This window comes from Anopheles darlingi, chromosome 2 (genome assembly GCF_943734745.1).
Source record: "Anopheles darlingi chromosome 2, idAnoDarlMG_H_01, whole genome shotgun sequence".
In the NCBI taxonomy this organism is placed as follows: Eukaryota; Metazoa; Arthropoda; class Insecta; order Diptera; family Culicidae; genus Anopheles; species Anopheles darlingi.
In genome coordinates, this window is record NC_064874.1 from 34012700 (window position 1) to 34034402 (window position 21703).

General features: G+C 52.1%; 1 protein-coding gene across 3 annotated transcripts in view; it reads left to right on the forward strand.

Moving 5' to 3' along the window:
- Positions 1-21703, forward strand: part of LOC125949112 (uncharacterized) — a 57185-nt gene that overhangs the window by 30141 nt on the left and 5341 nt on the right. The window contains exons 1-4 of one of the 3 annotated variants that reach the window (XM_049675823.1): positions 1545-2727; positions 19891-20951; positions 21027-21405; positions 21495-21703. The exon at positions 21495-21703 is cut by the window's right edge and continues 5341 nt beyond it. In XM_049675823.1, coding sequence (XP_049531780.1) covers positions 20047-20951; positions 21027-21405; positions 21495-21703 — 1493 coding nt within the window. In that variant the 5' untranslated portion in view covers positions 1545-2727; positions 19891-20046. Of the gene's footprint in view, positions 1-1544; positions 2728-19528; positions 19819-19890; positions 20952-21026; positions 21406-21494 lie in introns of those variants that run through there. The other 2 variants (XM_049675824.1, XM_049675821.1) reach the window with 2 other exon arrangements.

The window sequence follows — 21703 nt, forward strand, 5'->3', positions numbered from 1 at the left end:
AAACGATGGAACGGGGGTCTTAAGCGACGATCCAAGAGCTCTCTTTTGGTTGCAACATCGCGCATCTCGTGCAAGTGCATCTCGCCAGAAAATGGGACACCAGCCAGGGCCGGGCCGGGCCAGGCCTCTTGTGGCTGCTCACTATAACTCACCAAAGTGGCCAACGATAATCCACGCGAGCTGCGATCACACACACACAGCATCGTCCAACAACGACGCACGGATCGTTTGTGGTGCGCGGATCACGCAATATGATCACGGTTTGGTGCGGATTGTTGTTCGCTTTCTGCACAGGGGACGACAGGGGACAGGGAATGCATTTTCAATTCAATTGATCAGCAGCAGCAGCAGCAGCACTAGTAGCAGCAGCCTGGTCGTCTTCGCCTGGAAGAGAGGATTAATGTGTTATGCTATTCTCGGGTTTCTATTTTCGTTTCTCCTCTCGCAGGCCCCTAATGATGCAGCGCTAATGCCGAGGTGTGATGAATGTGTGAAGAAGAGCTGCGGCGATGTGCTTAGCGAAGATAAGGAGGGGAAGTAGAGGGAGGCCCACAGGACCGTTTCCGTTTGTGGCTGTGGCTGTGCTCGATCCATAAACGATTTTGGCCGTTCAATATGCAATTGCCGCATACGATTATCAAATTTAAATCCCACGATAGAAAGTCGTTAGTTTTGAATTTGATAATAAAATAATGTGGCATTTTCATGCCAACATATGGGCGATAGAATCTGGCCGTTCGACAATTTATGCTCGCTCGCGAAGGTCAGCGAGCGAACCAACCATGACCAGCCATGGGAGGATGGATGGGGGGTTTTTTTTTTAATGATTTATCGCACCCCAGGCCGTATGCTCGCTCCAACCAACCGATGTTGGCCACATTATTTATCGCTTCGTAGCACGAGGGACGAATGGTGGTGCGGGCAATGCTTTCGGTGGAAAGGAACAATGGAACGATCATATATGCGCTGCTGCTCCGTTGCTCAACGCGTTGAGCAACACGAGATCGTCGCAAGGCCGGGAACGTCTCATGTGCGATGCCGCTTCACGCCGAGACCTTCAACCGAAGAGAAAGATTTTTCTCGATGGCCACGCAGCTAGAGATTATTTGCGTGTAGGTCCTGAATGTTCTATTCTTCGCAACATATCAAGCAGCAAAAGGAGTTTGACATTGATTTCGTGAAGCATAATACTTAAATTGAATTTAAAGTCTTGATGAATATTTAGAAAATACAATTCTACATCCAAATCGTGCACGAAATGTAGTGTTTAAAAATGAATTTCCACTCATTTAAACACCTGCAAAACGGCCACCAACTTTCGCCTGCCAATGTGCCAGTGCGCACGAAGGATGTGCACCACACTGTGGCATGCGCGCTCGTGCGAGCATAACCGCGCTATGCTCGCTTGCCGCTTGCCGTGCCCGTGCGCACCAAAGCGGCCCAACAGAGCGCTGCGTATATGCTGCGCGATGCGTTTTTCATGAGGTCCACCCCTCGGTGCCTGGTCCCCCTTTTTTCTTCTCTCTTTCTGTCTCTCTTTCTCGCCCGTGATTTTGAGCGCGAGACCGCGAGGGTTGAGTTTTCGCGTTTTTGGGGTATTTTTCATTTTGTCTTCTTCGGCGCTGGCTGGCAGGCAGGCCGGTACGGTCACGGTTCTACCACCACCGGTGGCGGCAGATCACCGGCATCCGTCGACACCATCAGATCGCGCACCACACGAGATCGCGTCGCGTCGAACAACACCGTTCGACAACGGGAGCGAGAACCGCGTGCGCGCCCTGGAGCATATGATCGTACACACAACAGTTTGTGTGTGTGTGTGTGCATGCGTATGTGTGCGTAGTGTTGTGGTACAGTGAGATGACATACAGTGGGAACGGTTGCGAGACAGTTCGAGGACGGATTTGAACCGAGCAGCAACAACAGTCGTCGTGGTTCGAGTCGAGTGATCGGCAGTCCAAGGATCGACCGTTCGACGGTTTTTCAACGGTTCTCGGTTTCGTCTTGTGGTCGTCTCCCGGTACACACATCTGCTGGCCAGCTTGTGTGTGGTGTGTGGCAACAGATGGATGTTTGAATCGACAACGGGAACCAGCAAGACGCGTCAGTGCGTCAGTGAATGTTAAAGCCTCACCTCACCGGCCGGCCACATTCCGAGTTCTTCCGTGGCGACGGTTTTGATTTCGCTATTTTCGCAACCTCGGCCAGAGCCCCCTCCCCCGGTTCATTCCATTGGCTGCAATCTGGTGCGTGATCGACGTGCCGGACGAGCACGGGGGGCATTAATTTAGAACGATCAACGAACGTCGTGAGCATCTTTCAACGTGAACGCACTGTAAGTAGCCGAAGCCGTGGCGCGATCCAGTGATTGTCGGCACCTTCGGCCGGCGAGATCGTTCGCACCGATCATCCGATCATCCGTCTGTCGTCTGGTGCCGGGCGTCGCGCTGATAATGGCGGTGTGGTTCTAGCTCGCGGTTTTTAGACGAAGCGGAAATGAAACCGTGCGTTTGTCGTTTTGCATGTTTGAACCAGTGGTGACCATTCGAAAGGTGGTGACCAGATAAGACGGCCGGATTGCAAGCAGTGGACAGTGGTTATCAGTGGTTTCAGTTGAGGCACCAGCCCAAAAACCAAGCCAACGGTTTGCGGTCGTTGATGTACGATCGCGAGTGCACGATAGAAGAAAAGTTGGATTAACGAAACTATTATCGACGAGCGGATCAGGTAAAACCATCAGCTTCATCATTTTAGCATAACTTCCCCACACACTGGAGAGGTCAGTGAGTTCATATTTACCCGGCGATCGCTCATAAAACATTCATATTCCCCCCATCGCTGACATATTTATAACCTCTCTCGCTCTCTGCCATATGCAAATTGGCGATGAAATGACAGCCTCGAGCAGGCAGTAAGCGGAAGTGTTTGGTCAGCTGCACAAGCCGCTTCCGTGAGGAGTGAGCGTGAGCGTGATAAGAACTACCACGAAACTAATACGCCGAAAAGGCATCTTTTTCGTTTGTTGTTGAGTTATGTACCCACAGAGGGGGTTGGGGGGGACTTGGCGACATAATCATGCAAACGAAGCGAACCGTCGCCAGCGGCGGCCAAGTAACTGTAACTGTGGCCGAGGATATGTGCCGATGCTGTTTATTTAAATTCTAACCAGCATAAACACACTCACGGCGCGTTTCGCAATAGCAACTGCACTGGAACTGGATCGTCGAGTAAACAAGACGATGGCAGCAGCAGTAGAGGAACCCGAGCCGGCTGGTGTTCTGGTGACGGTGGCCGGCCGGCCGGCAAACTACTCGGAAAGCTAGCAGCTCGCAAGCTTCCGATAAGATAAGAGGCGCTGCCGATGCCACCGAGAAACTCGTCGCAGCCGGACCGCCCGTCTATGCTCCTCGGACGACCTTACAAACATCCTTTTATGACTCCTTCCTCCCCACTCCTCTTTGGTGTAACACGCGATAAGTGTTACTCGCGACACACCATACCGCTACTCCCCCACACCACACAGTGTCTTTGTCTATGTAACAAAAATATGGCGTTTTCGGAACGGCAATTGGACTAAAGCCTGTACCAGTTAGAATTTGTACATCGACTACTAATCACTGTAGTGTGCCTAGTGGTTGCTGCGTAATTCGGTTGACAGTTTTTCAATCGTAATAGGCTGTTTTTCTATGATAAAAGTTTTGTCAAAATTGAAGTACACCTTTAAAAGTTATCGCCGATGGAACGCAAAAGGTGAAACAAAATCTGCATCTATCTGCATGTGAAAACTATGAAAAACACTTTGAAAAAAGCACAAAATTCTTGAAATTTGTTAACTCAATTCAAAATATCGTATTTTAACGTTACTGCGGGCCTCTCACGTTGAATCTGGCAAAATAATAGATGTAAAAATGGGATTCTACGGACAAAAGTTAGTCAAATAGTTAGCAACAATCCTGGGATCTCCTAGCAGGATTTTACAGATAAAAAAATAATGGACGTTACTGTTCGACAAATAATGTTTATTAGAAGGAATAAGGTTGTCTTTCTTGCCAGAAAATACCCAAATATGCAGATGATGATGATATGGCATGGGATGTAAAATTGTGGTGGAATCAAAACCTTGTTTTCACTACTGGATTAACAACCAATCAAAATATGTCTTAAGAAGAGTGTCTATAGAAAAGGATTTTGTCCTCTATTTGTTCACCAATTATCCTACGTAAGTATGGCATGAATTAGCTAGCCGTCCTTACAGGAGATACCGCATTAATTTAACAATTTTTAATAGATCAATTTTATGGGGATTTTTTTTTTCAATTCACCAAATTCTCTGGATTTTCGTTCCATCGATTATCAATTATCAAAGAAAAACTTAGAAAATGTATCAGAAAGATGTAAGAACAAGCTGAAATGGAGGAGATGTACAACGGGGGGGCAAAAAAGATAATCTGAAGTACTGTGCAAAAAACGGTTGGATATTGTTAAATGCTTTTAACATAAAAAGTCATATAAAAAACGAATAATTTGCATCAATATTTCGCCTTAAAGGTAACTAAAAAACCTATTAAATTACTTTTTATGCCATTTATTTCTCCTATACTGAGATATTACCTATTCTGTATGTCCAGAGTCTAACTAGTACAGGCTTTATGCTACTGTCAGACCGGGGGGTGATGTCGGTTGTCCGCGACACATCCGCGGTCAGATGTGATGTTCAAGAGAGAGAGGGAGTAAGAGAGAGAGAAAGAGTCCGTTTGATGTCAAGGCCTCGGGCACATATGCGTTTGTGGTTTGCGGGTTCCGATGGACACCACTGATAGGCTCCGCTCCGGTTTGTTAATTATGAACTCCGCTTTGATTTGATTTATGCTTTCGACAGCCCCCGTTGGTCGTGGGCCATTTTCTCGCTGATATCACTCCACCATTGTGTATGCCGCCGGAAAACTGATTCCAAAATCCATTCTATGATGGTCTCTACCCGGAGCATAACATCGTCGAAGCATCCGTCATTATTACGCGGAAAAACCGAAACCGAACGGAAAGCAGAGAATCCACCACAGTCGGGTAATAAGCGGCTGAGATGTGCCCTTGCAAGGCAAACGACGATGACGATGACAGTGACTTGAAGTGGTGCCTCCTCGTCAGCCAGAAGCCATTAAGCACTTCCACCACCACCATTTCACCCACCGCACCCGCTTGGCAACCACCCAAAAGGGGCCATCGATGCGTCACCATCGCTTCACTACTGTCTTGTGCCGGAAGGAAAATGAAGGGAAAATGTGGGAAAAGCCGCCACATCGAGGAAACCAATTTGCGCTTCCGTGGTCGAGATTTGTTTGAACTTGAAACCCGAATGCGTCGCGCGAATCGCTCTCGCCGTAGCTCTTCCTATTTATCTTTATGCCCCGGGAAATGGGAATAAAATGAAAACTCGGAAACCTCCCAGACTCTCTCGCGTTTCTGTCCCTCTTATCCACATTAAAGGGCTCATCTTTCGGCGGGCGATGGCAATAATGTAATAATGTACACGCCATGCGCCCAAAGGTTTAAGAAGCGAGAGAGAGAGAGAGAGAAGCTGAAAGGATGCTGGTGAGGCATTAAGCATTGAGGGAAGAGAGCAGGGCGGGGAACAAATAGGAACCGCCGGTCGTACTGCTGCTAACGGGTGGAAAATTGAATTCTCGTTCCGTTCCCGAAATTCGAAACTTAATCCCATCGTTCGTGCCGGGTAACCGGTGAGGGTGGCATGCAGAAGGACTCCTCCAGCCACCATGAGCACCACCATCAGTCGTCATTATCGTTGAAGAAAGTAAAAAGTGCCCGGGAAAACGGAATATGAATGTATTATTCATGTACCTCCGCCGACTTCACTCCCGATTCTAAGCCGGAGAACGCACGCCGGATGGTCGGCCGAATGGCTGGCGTTCGGATGCAGCAATATCTCGTCCCCGGGTCCGCGGCATACTGCGATGAAGATGGATGGATGGGCGAGAGGGTAGCAACGGAGAGAGAGAGAGAGAGAGAGAGAGAGAGAGAGAGAAGCAAGCCATGATTCGAATAGAACAACCGAACACAGAGCGAGAATCAGTCGATCGAGATGGTTTTTTTTTCTCTTTCTGTTGGTTAATTTATCGATGGAACTATGCTGCTGCTGCTGTTGGTGCAATGGTTGTGGTACGAGCGGGGCATGCTGGCAAGGGGAAGTGACACGCACGCAACAAGATACGACAAACGGGAACGGCGCAACGGCGGCGGCGGCAGCAGCTACGACGAGTGTGTGCATTGTGGGCTGATGAATGACAGTGGCAATCGCCAAGAGAGAGAGAGAGAGAGAGAGAGAAGAACAGTCGAGGAGGGACGTTAGAAGTGTAGTAGCATAGCAGCGATAAGGCGAAGGGGCGGACGGTGGACAAGACGAGAGGCCATACCACCCATCGGCAGCCCGCGAGGGTGAAAGGTATCGGAGGGTGAGCTGAGGTGCGAGCGAGACGGCAAGATACAAAACAAAGGGGAAAGGTTTTGCCTTTTCTCGCTCCCGAGGCTACTGCGACTGCTCCATCTGGCTGCGTGCATTGCGAAGAGATTGTTTGATGGCAGGACGACTCGTACTGCTCTGCACGCCGGCATGAGGGGTGCGGTGGTGCGCCAGGCGGGGTGGGGTGGGTGAGTTACATGGCTATGGCAACTCCGGTCCGCTGGCGGCCCCCTGAGGGAGTTTGGCCCGCCGTACAAATTGCCGACGATGACTCATCGGGCACCGACAGCATCGGCAGCAGCAGCAGCAGCAGTAGGACGGTTGCTGTTTTGTTTGTTATTGATTTTGGATCCATCTCGACAACGGCCCAGAGAGCGAGGATGGCGCATTTCAATGTCCTGGAAAAGGTGAAATTACGGAATGTCCGGTGCGTCAGCAGTCGCTGTGGAAAAGTTGCATTTTCCCGATGCCAATCGCCATTTTTGCCAAAAAAAAAAGCAAGGAAGACTTGATGCCTTGAACAACAAAAGAACAGCACGATAAAGCTGTCACAGGGAAATCACGATGCTGTCACTAGTAGTTTGCACGCAAATGTCACTGTTTCGTCAAAAAAAAAAGAAACTAAAACATTTTAAAAATAAATACTCTCAGCCGCCACACGACGCGAATTGCGTCCACAGGCACTGACCCGCATTTCTGCGTCGGCACTCGGGACACGGATCTCCGTTTGCAGAGCGAGCCAGTTTTGCGGTTGTTTTGTTAATTAACGCACAAACCAACCGCTGTGGTCAGCAGCTGGCCTGCTGCCGACTTGGCGAGATGTTGTGATGGACGACTCGGCAAAGATGGACGGATCTCGTGGACGGCACAACGTAACAATTAATTCATTTACAACAATAAAGTCGCATACCAGACATCCACCGCCAGCAGGCCGCGGAAATTTGCGGAAATTCTTCCCGTTTCTATACCCTGCAAACTGCTTGCACCGGGAGGCTACCATATGGCGGCGTGTTCCCTGGCCAGTAGTGGTCACCGATAGAGCCGCGGGGACCTTTAAAGCCGAGGTTCCGTGACGGGGTGGTGGGAGCGAAACCAGAAGCCATTAAACCCATCGTTGTTGTCTTCAATGTTACTGATTAGAAGTGATAGAGAGCAGGAGAGAGAGAGCAGTGGATGGAGTGGACAGCTCGTGCCGTTAGTCTTAAGGCGCGGTTAACTCCCTTCCTCACCTCCTTTCTCCTCCGTTTCTCTCTCGCGCACACCGCTCCATCCATAGTGCATCCGAACAGATCCGATCCGACTGCACTTCGGTCAATCTCGGTGCCGGTCCTTCACATCATTCCGGGCCCGCGCGTCCACACACAGCCACACACAGACACACAGACACACTTGTACGAGCCGATGCATCGAGCAAGATGCACTTTGACTCACGCTGCTGCTGCTGTTGCTGCATCGGATTCTGCATCGGGTTTGCGGGCGGACGTTAGTGTTAGTGCATCACCTCAGTTGATGATACCGATGATGATGCCGATGATGATGATGATGAAATGGAATGGTATTAGTGGCCTCGGTGCTGCTCGTTCAGCACTGGTTGTGGTAGTAGTGCAGTAGTTGCTGCTCCGATGCTCCGATGCGGTGCATGCTGTTTTCGAATGCACCGCAGGCAACCTCCCTCGGCCCGGCCAAAGGTTAATGCGAGGGCGTCCGAGGTTCGCATGGATGCTGGTACTCGATGCTCGAAGCCACCAGCCGCCCTTTAACCCCCCCCCCCCCCCCCCGGGAACACTCCACTAACAAAGGGCGTAATGGGGGAAAAAAGCAACAAGAAAACTAACAAGCGATCCTAATAGCGTTACCGCGATCCAATGGGGATACTTTTAAAGTTTTCTCTCTCTCCTTGCGCTGCCCCTAGGATAGTCGAGCAAGAAAGGTTCCAGATGGTTTCGCCTCTGGTTCCAGCTTCGATTCGATGTTTTTGCTAACCAGAGAACCATCGAGAAAAGGGCTCGAAAAACATTTCAACTATTCATCCCCTTTGTTTTTTGCACCCCCAAAGGCAACTCCCTAAGCGAAAACAAACAAACAATCATCTTCCAAATACATTTTGACAGACAAAAAAAAACCACCACTCCTATCGTCCGATTCTGGAACATTTCCTTACGGATGGGTTAAAGATTTAGATTTGCGAGCGCAGCTTACTCATCGTTCTCGGTCGGCTCTGCCGTTGATTGTGAGATCAGTTCGCTTTAAAGTGAAGAGTCACTAACGTCATTATCGTGAGGCTCCCTATCAATACTCGCGCGCCGGTTTTTTTTTTTGGGAGCAATGCCAATCGGACAGCCCATCAAAACTCGACACTATCTACGGTGCCCTCAACTGCTGAAGAACGCTCTGTTTTGGTGGCACAATTTCCTTCGATTTCTTGGCCAGCCCTTCCTTTGTGAGAGGTAAGGTGAAACCTGACACACTGACCGATCGAGCAGATCGACGATTCGTAAACATACTTTGCATCGCTCAGGCTTCAGACCTAGCAACCGGGCAAACCTGCTAAAATGAATGAAACCAAAATGGTGCTACGAAAAGCCCTCTTTGATCGCCGGAACCGAAACCGGATCGAAATAGCAACGACGACGACGAAGACGGCGACGATGGGGACTTTTACGCACCTCACGCGCTTTAATTCCATGCCAAGCATGCATGCTGCGCGATCGGGATGGCACATAAACATCGGTTAAAAGGCGGCAGGCAGCATAAAAGCCGCGCGATGCCGTCCGTCCGCTTCGGTTTATGCTGCCACCGATGATGATGATGATGATGATGATGATGATGCTGATGCCCCTCGGTGCTCGGCGTTCGTTCCCTCGTCAAACCCTCTTCCTGCGACGCTTTCTGGTGTGCGCGCCTGTATTGGTGTGATGTCCCGGGGACGCAGTTGCAGTCGTCGTCGTCATCGTCATCGTCGTCATCGTCGGTATAGCCGATTGCGTGCGTGAGGAAGAAGGAGTTTTCGACCAGGCGGAGGGCGAGACCTCTCCGGCCACAATCCCCGATGACGACGACGACGACACGAACGAGTCTTCGTTGTTCCGTGGTGGAAGTCGGTTCGTTGCTTGCTCGCTGAACGGCGCTCCGTCCGTCGCTGGAGTTGCTTTTCTGGTGATCTTTTCGGTTGGTCGGTTGGCTCGGAGTTTTTGTGACAACGCATTTCACGAACAACCCAAATTGCGCGTCGTGCGCCAGTTGCCAGTGTTTTGATAGGGAATAAATAGGGGGTTCCAAACCGAGGGGAGTGATCCTTCTTGTGAGTGTCCCGTGTCGTGTCGTGACGCCGTTTGGAGAGCCCACGTTTGGAGCTGCGCAACGCAAGTGATTTTGTAGCCATCATCGTCGACGAGGTGGTGGTGGTGGTTTTGGAGCAGGCCGCGAGCGAGAGCCTCGGCCCGCAGTCCCGGAGTGTACCGTGGAGGAGTACCGTGGGTTGACCTTTGCTCTGGATATTAGTTTCCTCTTTTTTTATGTGGTCTGGCGCGCGAACGGAGCGTGCGAACGGAGCACCGTCAGAAGAAAGAAAAGTCTCTGTGTTCGTGTTCCATGTGCCTTTCCTTTGTGACCGAAACGAAACGAAACGAGAGAGGCGAGTAAAGGGCCTGGGAGATAGGAACCAATTGCCTCGCCATGCACCAATCGGCTGCCGCCGCCGACGACGACGCCGTGGCCCCTAGAGTGTCACCCTCCCGCGTGTATTGAATCAATTGATCCACTGTAAAAGTTAAGAAGCGCTGTGTGTTGCAGTGTGTGAGAGAGAGAGAGAGAGTGTTTATAATTCTGTTGCTGTGGGTGCGTATTTGTGTCCGAAGCATTCTCGATAGAACATTTGCCCCCCGTGAAGGTGAAGAAAGGTCTGAACCTCCCGGTCTCCAGGCAACAACCAGAGGGATGTCACTCTTGGATAGCAGCTGGTCCGACTTTGATTCGGCTTCGATGTACTCGAATGAATGTGTAAGTCACAAAGACGCCTGTCTGTCCGTATTACTACTTGCCCCTAGACAGAGAGAGAGAGACCATGAGAAGTCATGTCGCGGAAAGGGTCAAGGAAACCAAGCAACTAACATACCTAGCGCGCTCGATGTAAATCACTTCAAATTACTATTGGCATCATTTGCCTCAATCGGCGCCACTAGTAGGCATCATAGCCGACTGCTCGTTACTGCTGCAGAAGAGAAACAGAAAAAACCCTCCGACCGACAACTGTCAACCGAGCAAAAGTAGGCGGTGGACAGCAGCAATAATATATATATTGCTTGGACGACCTCCTCCCGGCCGGCCTCGCGCATGTTCTAGGCCAACATCCGGCCACTTTGGCCGGCACTCAATTCTATAATCTGCACAAATCTTACTGCCCGCAAATCGCCAGAGCATGAATTACGCGGCCATCCAGTGGTGTTGGTAGTAATTGTAGTAGTGGTAGTAGTAATGGCGCACAGCATACAGAGACCCCACAGTCGGTGGGCAGCCGTCCAAATGAATCAGCTTAGTAATTCGCGGGTAGTTTCTGTAATTATGACAAAATATTCGAACAGGGTAAAGGGGAGAAGCGGGTCCGTCACCAGATGACCCCAAAGCACCAGCACCAACAAAGCATGGGTCGAAGCTGTGGCCGAAGCGCGCGCGGCAAACGTTCATTTGGGTCAAGTAGAAGCAGAGTTGTCGTTTGTTGTGGGTCCGTCTCCTCTCATGAATCAACAGCTTCGCACGGCAATATTGGCTACCCACCCATCCCTCCCTTGCTACCTCTTGCTTTTGCTCTCCTCTCTCACCCCAAACGATCATGAAACCCGGCATTCAGTGTCATCTCGAGCATCAATTAGTGTGGCCCTCTTTAATTAACGACGAACTTGAACGATGGTCGGTTTTGTGCTTCTCGTTACGCCACACAAACGATGGACACTCCGGTAGAACTGCTACTACTTCTGCTGGAGAGGGCCGAACCGGGGAGCGTGGCTCCTCTTCGGTGTTCGCTCCGTAAATTATATATTCCAAAAAAGTATGAACGAAACCCCCATTTGTCAAGTGCGATTGCCCAAGCGGTCCAGAGCAGGCACATTTCACAATGCAAACCACGCCAAGTGCGTATTCCTTTGCGGTGGAAAGGCGGAACTACGCAGTGGCCGCCGCTTATCTCGCGCCGCGCAGACTCTAACGATCATGCGTGGAACAGAAACAGAAACAGAAACAAACAAAAAACAATCGTTAAAACTTCACCCGCGAACCAAATAAAGACACGACGACGACCACGATGGCAACGACTGACGGGGAATGCAATGGACCGAAACTAAATTCCCGGATGCGTAATGAGTCGGCCGGGGATCGAGTCCGGACTGGGGCCGGGGTGGCGAGTGGAATGCGATCGCGCACCACCATTACCAAGAATGCATCTCGTCTCGGCGTCTCTGGTCTCTGGCGTCTGGTTGGATGCCGGCCGCCGGAATGGCCGGCCCCTGCCAATCTCTGAAGATGCATTATTGCGTTAGCGAGACGGAAGCGGCCCCGGGCCCCCCTCCCGAGGTCCGGCACTTAACCGCTTGAACTGCGTTTGTTTATTTCCCCATCAAACGTCTGGTCTGTTCGGTTCTGGCGGGAAGATTCCTTTCGAGAGTGGCGAGGAGATTCTTCTTTGAAAAAAAAAATCACACACAGCCACACAGACAGACACAGAAACGGTCGAAGTGTACACACAATCACGATTTCCGGGCGGATCCCGCGGATCGCCATGTCCCGGGCTGGTGTCTTGCATTGCATCTCGCGTCAGCATAATGCACGGAATGACGGCCGGGGGAGGCGCGTCGATGCAGACGACGATTTAGGATGATGATGCCTCGGAAGAAGGGGAGAACCGAAGGCAGGCGACTGCACATGATGCATGATGTGTTGCTGAGCGTGGCCTCTCTCTGCGCCCTAGTCCTGCGTTGCTGCTTGCTGATGCTTGGCCGAGGCCCGGGAAGAAGCACCTCCGAAAGACATTATTATTCCATCCGCTTGCCATCTGATACCGGGTTCCTATAGGTCCACCAACACCGCCTCGGGATCTCGGGTAAGCGAATGCCAGACACACGCTCCTCGGTGCAGTTCCCGGTTTCTGGATGGATTCTGTGGTACAATGCACGGAGACCCGCCATGTGTGTGTCGGTGTTTCCTTGTGCAACTTGGATGCAACTGGATTTCTTTGTTCGAAAATGCTGTTCCTTTTGCTTCTTCTTCGGTTCCGGATTACGCTGCTCGTCGTGGGTGCAATGTGATGGATTGGAAACTTTAGAATCTTTCCTTCCCAGACTTCCTGGGGGTGCGCGTTCAAGAGGTAGCAGCGATAGTGAACTGTATAAAGGGAGGAACAGCAGCAGCAGCAGCAGCTTCCACGGTAAACAATCGGAAGTACTGTCAATGTTTACAGACGATTCGCGCTTCTCACCACTTCTGGTGAACCTTTCTGAAGGGAGGGGAATGGTTTTTATCTCCTATCCTCCTGTTCCAGCAGCAGCAGCACCCACTTCACACTAAGATAAGCACAGCAATCATCATCATCATCGTCAGGTCCGTTCCGGTGCTCGCCCGCGTTCCAGCTATCGGGCGTTGTCTCTCGCCTCCCGAAAACCTCTGGCTGGCTGTGGGAAGAATGTTAACGGCTTCCTCTCGGTCTTCCACAGCGCGTGCAGGCTACGGCTGCGGTTGCGATGCGTAAAGCCCCGAGTTTCTGGCTGATGTTTTCATTCTTGGCGCATATCTTTAAAAATGTCCATGTGGACGTGCCCAACAGAATGGCTTCGACTGGACCTTCGACCGTCCAGTCCTCCCTACTGTGCTGCTGCCGACCGCCGACAACGCCGCAGACGACGCCTAAGACGACGACGAGATGTTGTGTATTTTAATAGCGTGTTTTCGGTTTTGTTGCCTCCCCTGTTTCTCGGTTCTCAATTTTGGGATTTTGAATTTCTAACGATACCGCCCCCCTGAAACTGGTGGCCTGGACTGTTGGACTCTGGACCCTGGACATGACTTGGGTCTCGGCCCTTTTGGACTCCATGGGATCTCCTTCCCGAGGCGATCCCGAGACTTCATCGTGGAGATCGTGGAGAAACTGTCAAGTGAGTTGCTGGCACATGATCAGACGACGACGACGACGCAGTCACGGATCTCGCTCACGGGACCGAGCGTTGCCTTTGGGCCTTTACTCGACCCTGGGTGCGCAGGGGTTTGATTTAGTTAGGCACGTATTTCCTGGAACAGCCGGGATGGAAGGATCACACAGCCCAATCCTTGGAATTTGGAATGCATTGTCGACGTGTCGCCGCCTGCATTCACGGCTCCGGATCCGGCAAAGGTCCCGATGGTTCCGTGGACGTGAGGGTTTGCTCAAACGATAAGATACCGTGCGGTATAGGCCCCCGAGAATGGTATTTTATGGTAACCTCACGGAAGTCCCGATAAAACACTAACGCCCTCGATGGTTCGATAACTGTTTTCCTCGCGAGCGCGCGCGCACCCAAAAACGAGCTTCCGGCGATTGATGAACGCATGGGGCCGTTAATAATTGAGCTGGAACATCCGATGGGCGAATGGTGGTTTTGGATCTGTTAAAACCATTACCACCGGTGCCGCGATTCCAGTACCGCGTGGTACGCGAGAATACGAATGAATAAGTGATGCCCGGAGAGCGACGACGAGCGACGACGACGACCGGGATGGATGATGATGATGATGTCGTCGAGGGGTCAATACCGCCGCCGTATCATATCGGTCCAATGTGTTGACAACCGTTTAACAACCACACCGTGCCCATGTCGCTCCCTGACATCATCAGGTCGCAGGCCGATAAATCGCAGTAGAGTCGTCGTCGTCGTCGTCGTCTGCTGTACGTCTGTGGAAGTCATCATTCTTTATCATTTTCCCAGCCTTTTTTGGGAGATGAATCGACGAAACAGACAGAATACACACACACACACACACGCGCGCGCGTGTTCCGTTCCGTGCGACAGTCACAGTGGTCTCTGGTGTTCGTCGTCCGGTGCAAGCATTATGTATTCAAATTAAAAACTTCCTCCCGTACTGCTGCTGCTGGTCGTTAGGGCCGACCAGCAGTAGAGGCCAATCAGTAATTCCATTGGACGAAATTGGTCCCCTCCAGGGGCTCTCTCCTCCTGGGAGCCCCGGGCGACTAATAGCGGGAGGCGGCCACTATTTGCGACGTGGTCAACAAATGTCCGCAAACGTACGCACGGACGTACCTATCCAGTATGTGTCGTATCTTGTAGAAGCGTCTAGTATAACGGGGGAGGTAATGGTGTTCCGGGGAGGGGATTTTAATTATCCAACGCATCTGACAACACTCCCGCCCTTCCGCGCCCAAAGGAAGTTCCCTATGCAGCCGGGCAAGGGAGAAAAGGGACTTTTGGTGGCTACCGAAGGTAAATCCTCTGTTAATCCCGGGTCCGGGGAGTTCCTAGTGGATGGACCTGACACTGCATATTGAGCAGAGCGACGCGACTCGCTGAATACAGAATGCAGTACTTCCCCCCCGGTCTAATCAGTATTCTTCCGTTCGGTTGCCAGCGGAAGTTAGCGCTTCCGTCGCTGGCCGAGCCGCTTGGCGCTTGGTGACTGTGTGCCATCCACCATCCATCATCCATCCACGACACATTATGTTCCTTACTGTTGCCTTCTGCCTTCTGTTCTAACGCTTGCCACCATCACCACCATCGCCGCCTCCACCATTTCTTTTTACCATTTCAATAGACAACGTTACCAACCCGGCGGGAGAATGACAACGATTTTAACGCGTGCACCGAGGGCGAGGTACCTCCTCTGGTGGTGGGTGTAGCCGCGGGACAAAGCGTGGCGTGCGTGTACACATTCCGTGATGCGTCGTCGTGATCTCTATGTTCACCGAGAAAACTGCGGAGCTGCATTCGGTCCTAGTGCTTGCAGTGCTCCATTGTTAGTTGCAGCAGTCCCCGTTACCGTTACGGTCGATGCCGGGGAAAAAGGGACGTTTAATTTTAATGCACATTTGACGGGCACGGGCAATGGTCTTGGGGGTGGGCTGTTAGGAACGGTTTTTCTTTTTCGGAGGGCGGACGACCAGATGATCCACCGTGGTGTGTGCGTGGGCCACAGAAAACAGACACTTGTCTGGGCGGCCATTGTGGTGCCGGTTTGAAAACAGAATGGGAGCGTATTATTGCTTAAATCAAACGACGCATAGCCAGCTACCCCCAGATACATTCTTAACGGGGAACGGGGAACGGGGAACCGCTCGAGGGTTTGGGGGCTGGAACGTTGGAACTTTGAAGTTTTCCCCGCCGGGGGGTGGGGATGGCCACACAGTCTTTGTGTTTGTCTATTGACGAAGTCGAAGACGACGGAAGGAAGAAGCAATGAAAAAGAAGGTCGGCACGGAAACGCTTACGTGTTGTATGTAAATGATGTTTTTGAATGATGAATCAGAACCACGATTTCGTGCTCCCCGGGAACGGGGGTAGAGGGAGAGAACCAGAAACCAGAAACCACACGACAAAGACCACAATAGGTCTTCCCGGCCAGGCGACCCCCTGGCGTTTTATGAGGAGAACTTTTCTAACCAACACCGTCGCGTGTAGTCCACACGATGGAAAACGCTCTCTTTTCACGGTGATACGGAAAACTCGGGCATAAACCGCGGTTGCGATTGAATGTTGTTGTCTCTTTGGAGGGCATGAGTTTACGCCAAGTACTCTTCTTTTAGTACTTTTTAGCGCACAGCGCCCCACACACACACACATACAGTGTAATGGGCCATTAAGGGAAGCTTTAAAACCGTTTGATTAGGTTGTATCAAACCGGCGGACTTGGCAACAACGACGCCAACGACGACGACGACGCTGAGGCGCTTCTCTACAACCTGAAGCGAAAATCACGAAAGTGTACACACCGCTGGGGAGGGAAACGCTTTGCTCGCTTGGCGCCTGGCTCCGGTGTCTTGTGCCATTTAATTTCTATGGATTCACGGCGTGCGCCCACCCTCCCCGCGTTGACTCGGTCTCGGAACGCGATAAGTAGGACACAGTTTAGAATACAGCTATGGGACCCCGGGCTGCGCGATCGTGATTTGTGGACGTGGATCGTCGACGCGACGCCGGTGAAAGGCACCACGAAAGTTCTTCGTCTCCCGCTTTCCGTGGCACTAACTGTGTCGGTACACGTAAGAGGCCCGGCTGTGCGGGTGTGAACGGTATGGCCTCCCCCGTCTTCTCCTCTCTATCCTGTACCCTCTATCCAGATCGGCTCCTCTCACTTTTAATCTAATTGTAGGCAATTATTTGGTTTTAGCATTTTATGCTGGCTCTTTCATTCCGTGGTTCTCCTCCGTCTGACGTTTCGCATGTCAAATTGCGCCAGAGCCGTTGCTACGATTCGTCGACCTAAAGCGACGCAAAACGCCGTCTCTAGCCATTAGCTGCAGTGACACATCGAAGACACCCATTGCTGCTGCTGCTGCTGCTGGGATTGCATAATCACGCTCGGAGGCACGGCTTGCGTATTACTCCACTCGACCAGGCAGGGGCCAATGCCACAATTTGACGCATACGGAGTCCGATGTCCGGTTTCGGTAGCGAACCGCGTCTGCCTCTCCATTTCTTGAAGGGGGAGATCGCCACCGCATATCGATTACTCATTGAGGGTGGTCTGCCATCTTGCGCCTGCACTGCATCCGCCTTTGAGCGCCACACACACACACACACACGTACACCTATCCCCATCCTAGTATGTCATAATCAGCTGCTAACCGACACCGGCGGTACCGAAAGCGGGTGCTGTGCTCCGGACCGGTTCCTCGGGCAGCATCCAGTTTGCTTCCATTTTTTTTCTGTTTCTCTCTTTTCTCAATGCAATCCAGCACAACCCCATTGACCGCCAGAGTTCGCGAACCTCGCGTTCGCGCGAGAGCGTGAATCATCACGTCCGTCGTCGTCGTCGGACATGAATGAGATGGTTTTCTTGCGAATTGACGTCACGAAGCGGCGAACCGGCGGGGAATGGAATGTTTTTATTTACCTTCGGCCGCCTTCAGACCGCGCATACTCGCCACATTCCATGCCTCCCTGGTGTGGCGGCGGTGCGAGATGCATCTCTTGCTCAGATGCTCCATCAAACGCGTTCTGGGTGTGCGTGTGAGCGTCACTATGGTGACTCATCAGAAGATTCTCCTCCAAACTCGAACCACACAACTGTCAAAACTGTGCGATTCCTCCCCGGTTCCGACGAATCGATTCCCCAATTTTCTTGGGCATCCCCTCCCCCCGGGCAGACCCGGTTTTACCTCCTCCTCCCTGTTTTGGGAGGTGAAGTTGAGGGGGGTCACGCATGCGCATGACCCCCGCACCACCTGGAGAGCACGACTCGCAAACAACCGGGACAACAGTCGCCGGGTGCTCGGGTTCGGGGTCCGAAAGCTGCATGATGATGATGGCCTTTGCCATCCCGAGGTAGACGACGACAGCCAGTTCCTTTGGCCAGTAGCAACCGAGACGACGCAAACCGCGCGGTACGCCATCGTTAGTGTCGGAGTGTCGGAGTGGTGTAGTTGCAGCCATTTTTCCGTTTCCGTTGCACCAGGATTATCTTCTCCTTCTCGTGGTCAACTACTACTGCGCTATGGTTCTCGTTTCGCGACGTACAGCAAAAGCCGCTGCTGCCGCCGCCGCCACCGTGCTGCGCCATCCACGACAGCTCAATCCATTTGTCTGACCATTTGTTTAGATTGGTGAGTTTTTTTTTTGGGAGGATAAAAATAAAAATGGAAACGCTACCATCAGCGCCGCGTGTGTCGTTGCTGCTGCTGCTGATGCGGCATTTCGTGAAGCTTACCCCTACCCCAAGAGGGGGGTTTTCACCGTTAATTGGCGGCACACCTTGCACAACATTTATCCATAGCCGCCAGCCTGCGCCAAGCGTGTTGTGTGGTGTTTTCCGATGAAAAAGAGACAACGAAAAGCGTGAACACAATTTGCGACGGTCAGCGGTGTAATCTGCAAATACAAACACACAAAAAAAAACCCGTGAGTCGTACACATTCCATAGCACGGCGGAAAGAGGGTGGCCACACTAAATATTCCCGGTATCCGGCTCCGGCAAATCAATCGACGGAACGCCGTCATAGCCGTGGTACGCAAGTTTATTTTCGTTTCTCGGCAAATCTTCACTCCAGGCCTCGTTTTCTTCTTCTGCTGCTGCTGCTGCTGCTGCTGCTGCGTGGTGCAATGGTGGCGATTGGGAGACTGCTGGCGGCTCCAGCAAGGGAGAAGGAAATCAATAAGCGTGCGGATCCGTGTTCCGTCGTGCGTACGGGTGCGTGCGTGCGTGCGCATGTGTGCGTTTGTTTAGAATATTGTTTCTCAATGAAAATGGACGATGATGATGGTGCCGGATAATCCCGCTAGTCACCAGTAGCGGGCAGTGGAAGGTGGTGGTCTACTATGTAGTGCACTAGCCGCGTGAGTAATATATTTCGGTCGGACATTTTTCTTCCCCGAACGTTGATATTTGTTGTAACACACACACACACACACACACGTGGGATACTGTGCGCAACCCCCGGAGAGTCGGTCGGGTACAGATAAACAAACAGAGCAATCGACAAGGCAAAGCTGTTGTTGGGGACTGTGAAATGGTTTCTTGGAATACTCGATTGCTGGTGACTAATGCGGTGTAAAAGCCGGCCGCACATTTGTGATCTTTTCCATGCATTTTTCCTTTGAACAGTTAGAGCAATGGAGTAAAGGGGGCAGGTGGGTGGGTGTGTGTGTGTGTGTGTGCTATGGTTGGTCGCTACGTTTTTTTTGTCAGCCCGGCCACTCGCTCATCGACCTCCGTGGTAACGGTGCGCCGGAACATCATTATTTGGTCAGCTATCAGCAGCAACCATCGGAGCAACCATCGGAGCAACCAGCAGCAACGGCAGCGGCAGTTTTAATCTAAACGATCCAGTGAGGATAAGCTTCGGTGAATTGGTTACGCCTGAGAGAAGCGAACCAGAACCCCCGGGGAGGTTGAGGGCCAAAAAGTGCGAAAGAGTCATCATGCGAAGCGCACACACTAGACGTGCCAGAGCAATTTGGTAGGCATTCGGGTAGAATGGACGCTCCTCCACTCTACTTTCGAGGCACCATCAACGTGTGTGCGTGTGTGTTTGGCTGTGAGAGGTTTCCGACATTCTTGCCGATAGTTCTAGAGACAAAACGCGCGGCTAATGGTGTTGGTTTTAATTAAATCGAGCGTAATATAGGCTTCCTCGCTACCACAAAAACGGCCCGGTATCTCAAACCCAGCGGAGCGTGTAGAGCACACGAACTGATGCCCGTCGTTTCTTCTCTTTCCTTTTGCAGAGCTTTGATATCAACGGTACAACAGGCACCACAGCAGCAGTCAGCAACGTCGCCGGCGGTAGTCCGGCAGCAGGAACGGCCACGGCCACAACAGCCCGGCTACGGCCGAAGAGCAACTCATCGTCATCGGAGCGTACCGATTCGTACCGGTTCTCGATGGCGAACCTAGAGGAAACGCAGGAAGCCGAGCTGGATGCGATACTGGGCGAGCTAAGCATACTGGAGGAGCAGGGTGAGCTACGGCATGGCCGGAGCCATAGCCGTACCAACTCGACGATATCGGCCGCCACCAACACGACCCTTTCGTCGGAGAGTGGCTGCAGCAGCGTTGCGGCCGATACGATCTGCAGCGGCGGAAGCATCGCGAGCGGTATGGTCGGTACCGGCGGTGCAGGCGGCGGTATAGGAGCAGGTGGTGGTGGAGTCGGTATGGGTGGCGGTGGTATGGTCGGTCTGCATCACCGGGAACCACGCACCGACAGTCCGGATAATGATTCCGCCTTCAGTGATACCGTTTCGTTGATGTCAAGCGAATCGTCCGCCTCGAGCAGTGTGAGCACCTCGCACCTGAAGCATCTACAGTCAGTGAATGGTAGTGGTGGTGGTGGTGCAGGTGCTGGTATCGGTGGTCAACAGGGCCAACAGATGCTGCTGGATGGTGGTGGAAAGGCCGCCAAGATACATCTAGCCCTGCAAAAGCTGGAGCAGGCGTCGGTGCGGCGACTATTCGTGAAGGCTTTCTCGGCGGACGGTGCCTCAAAGTCACTGCTGATCGATGAGACGATGAGCTGTGGGCACGTGACACGGTTACTGGCCGACAAGAACCACGTACAGATGGAACCGACGTGGGCGATCGTAGAGCATCTGCCGGAACATCAGATGGAGCGACTGTTCGAGGATCACGAGATGCTGGTAGATAATCTGATGCTGTGGAACCGGGACTCGAAGAACCGGGTGCTGTTCCTACGTCGACCGGACAAGGTAGCGTTGTTCCGGACACCGGAAGCCTTCCTACCCGGTACCCAGATGGCCCCGGGGAGTGAACACGATGAGCACACAAGGTATGATTCTCCTGCGATTACGGTTTGGTAAATGCATGGCCACTAACGCTCGTTTTTTTCCCCCGCCTTCCACAGAGCGATGCTATTGGATGAGTTCTTCAATCAATCCGCTGGCAACCAGATCGCCCTCGAAGGGCCCCTTTACATGAAGAATGATGCGAAGAAGGGCTGGAAGAAGTATCATTTTGTGTTGCGTGCTTCCGGATTGCACTACTACCCGAAGGAGAAGACACGTTCGGCAAAGGATCTGCTGTGTCTGGCACTGTTCGCCGGGCATGAAGTGTACCGTGGGCTTGGTTGGAAGAAGAAACACAAAGCGCCCACGGACTTCACGTTCGCACTGCGCTGTCCAAAGGTTCCGGCCGGCGTAAAGGGCATCCGGTCGGTGAAGATGCTGTGTGCCGAGGATGCCGGTACGCTGGAACAGTGGGTCACAGCCATACGCGTTATGAAGGTAAGAGAGCAGAGTGCAGCAAAGGCGCAATTCCGCACGTACTCCAATCGCTAATCACATTTTTGTTGTTTTCCTGCTTATTCAAACAGTATGGCAAGAAGCTGCTGGACAATCATCGCCTGCTACTGGATGATTTGGCCCGGGAAGAACTGGACAAGCTCAGCTCAGCCCGAAGCAGCTCCATCGGTAGCATCGTCTCGTCCGTTCCGTCACAGTGCAGCACGAGCAGCAGCAACAGTAGTAGCAGTGGCGGTGGCGGCGGTAGCGTCCCCAATCATCTCGTTCCCGGCAATGGTCA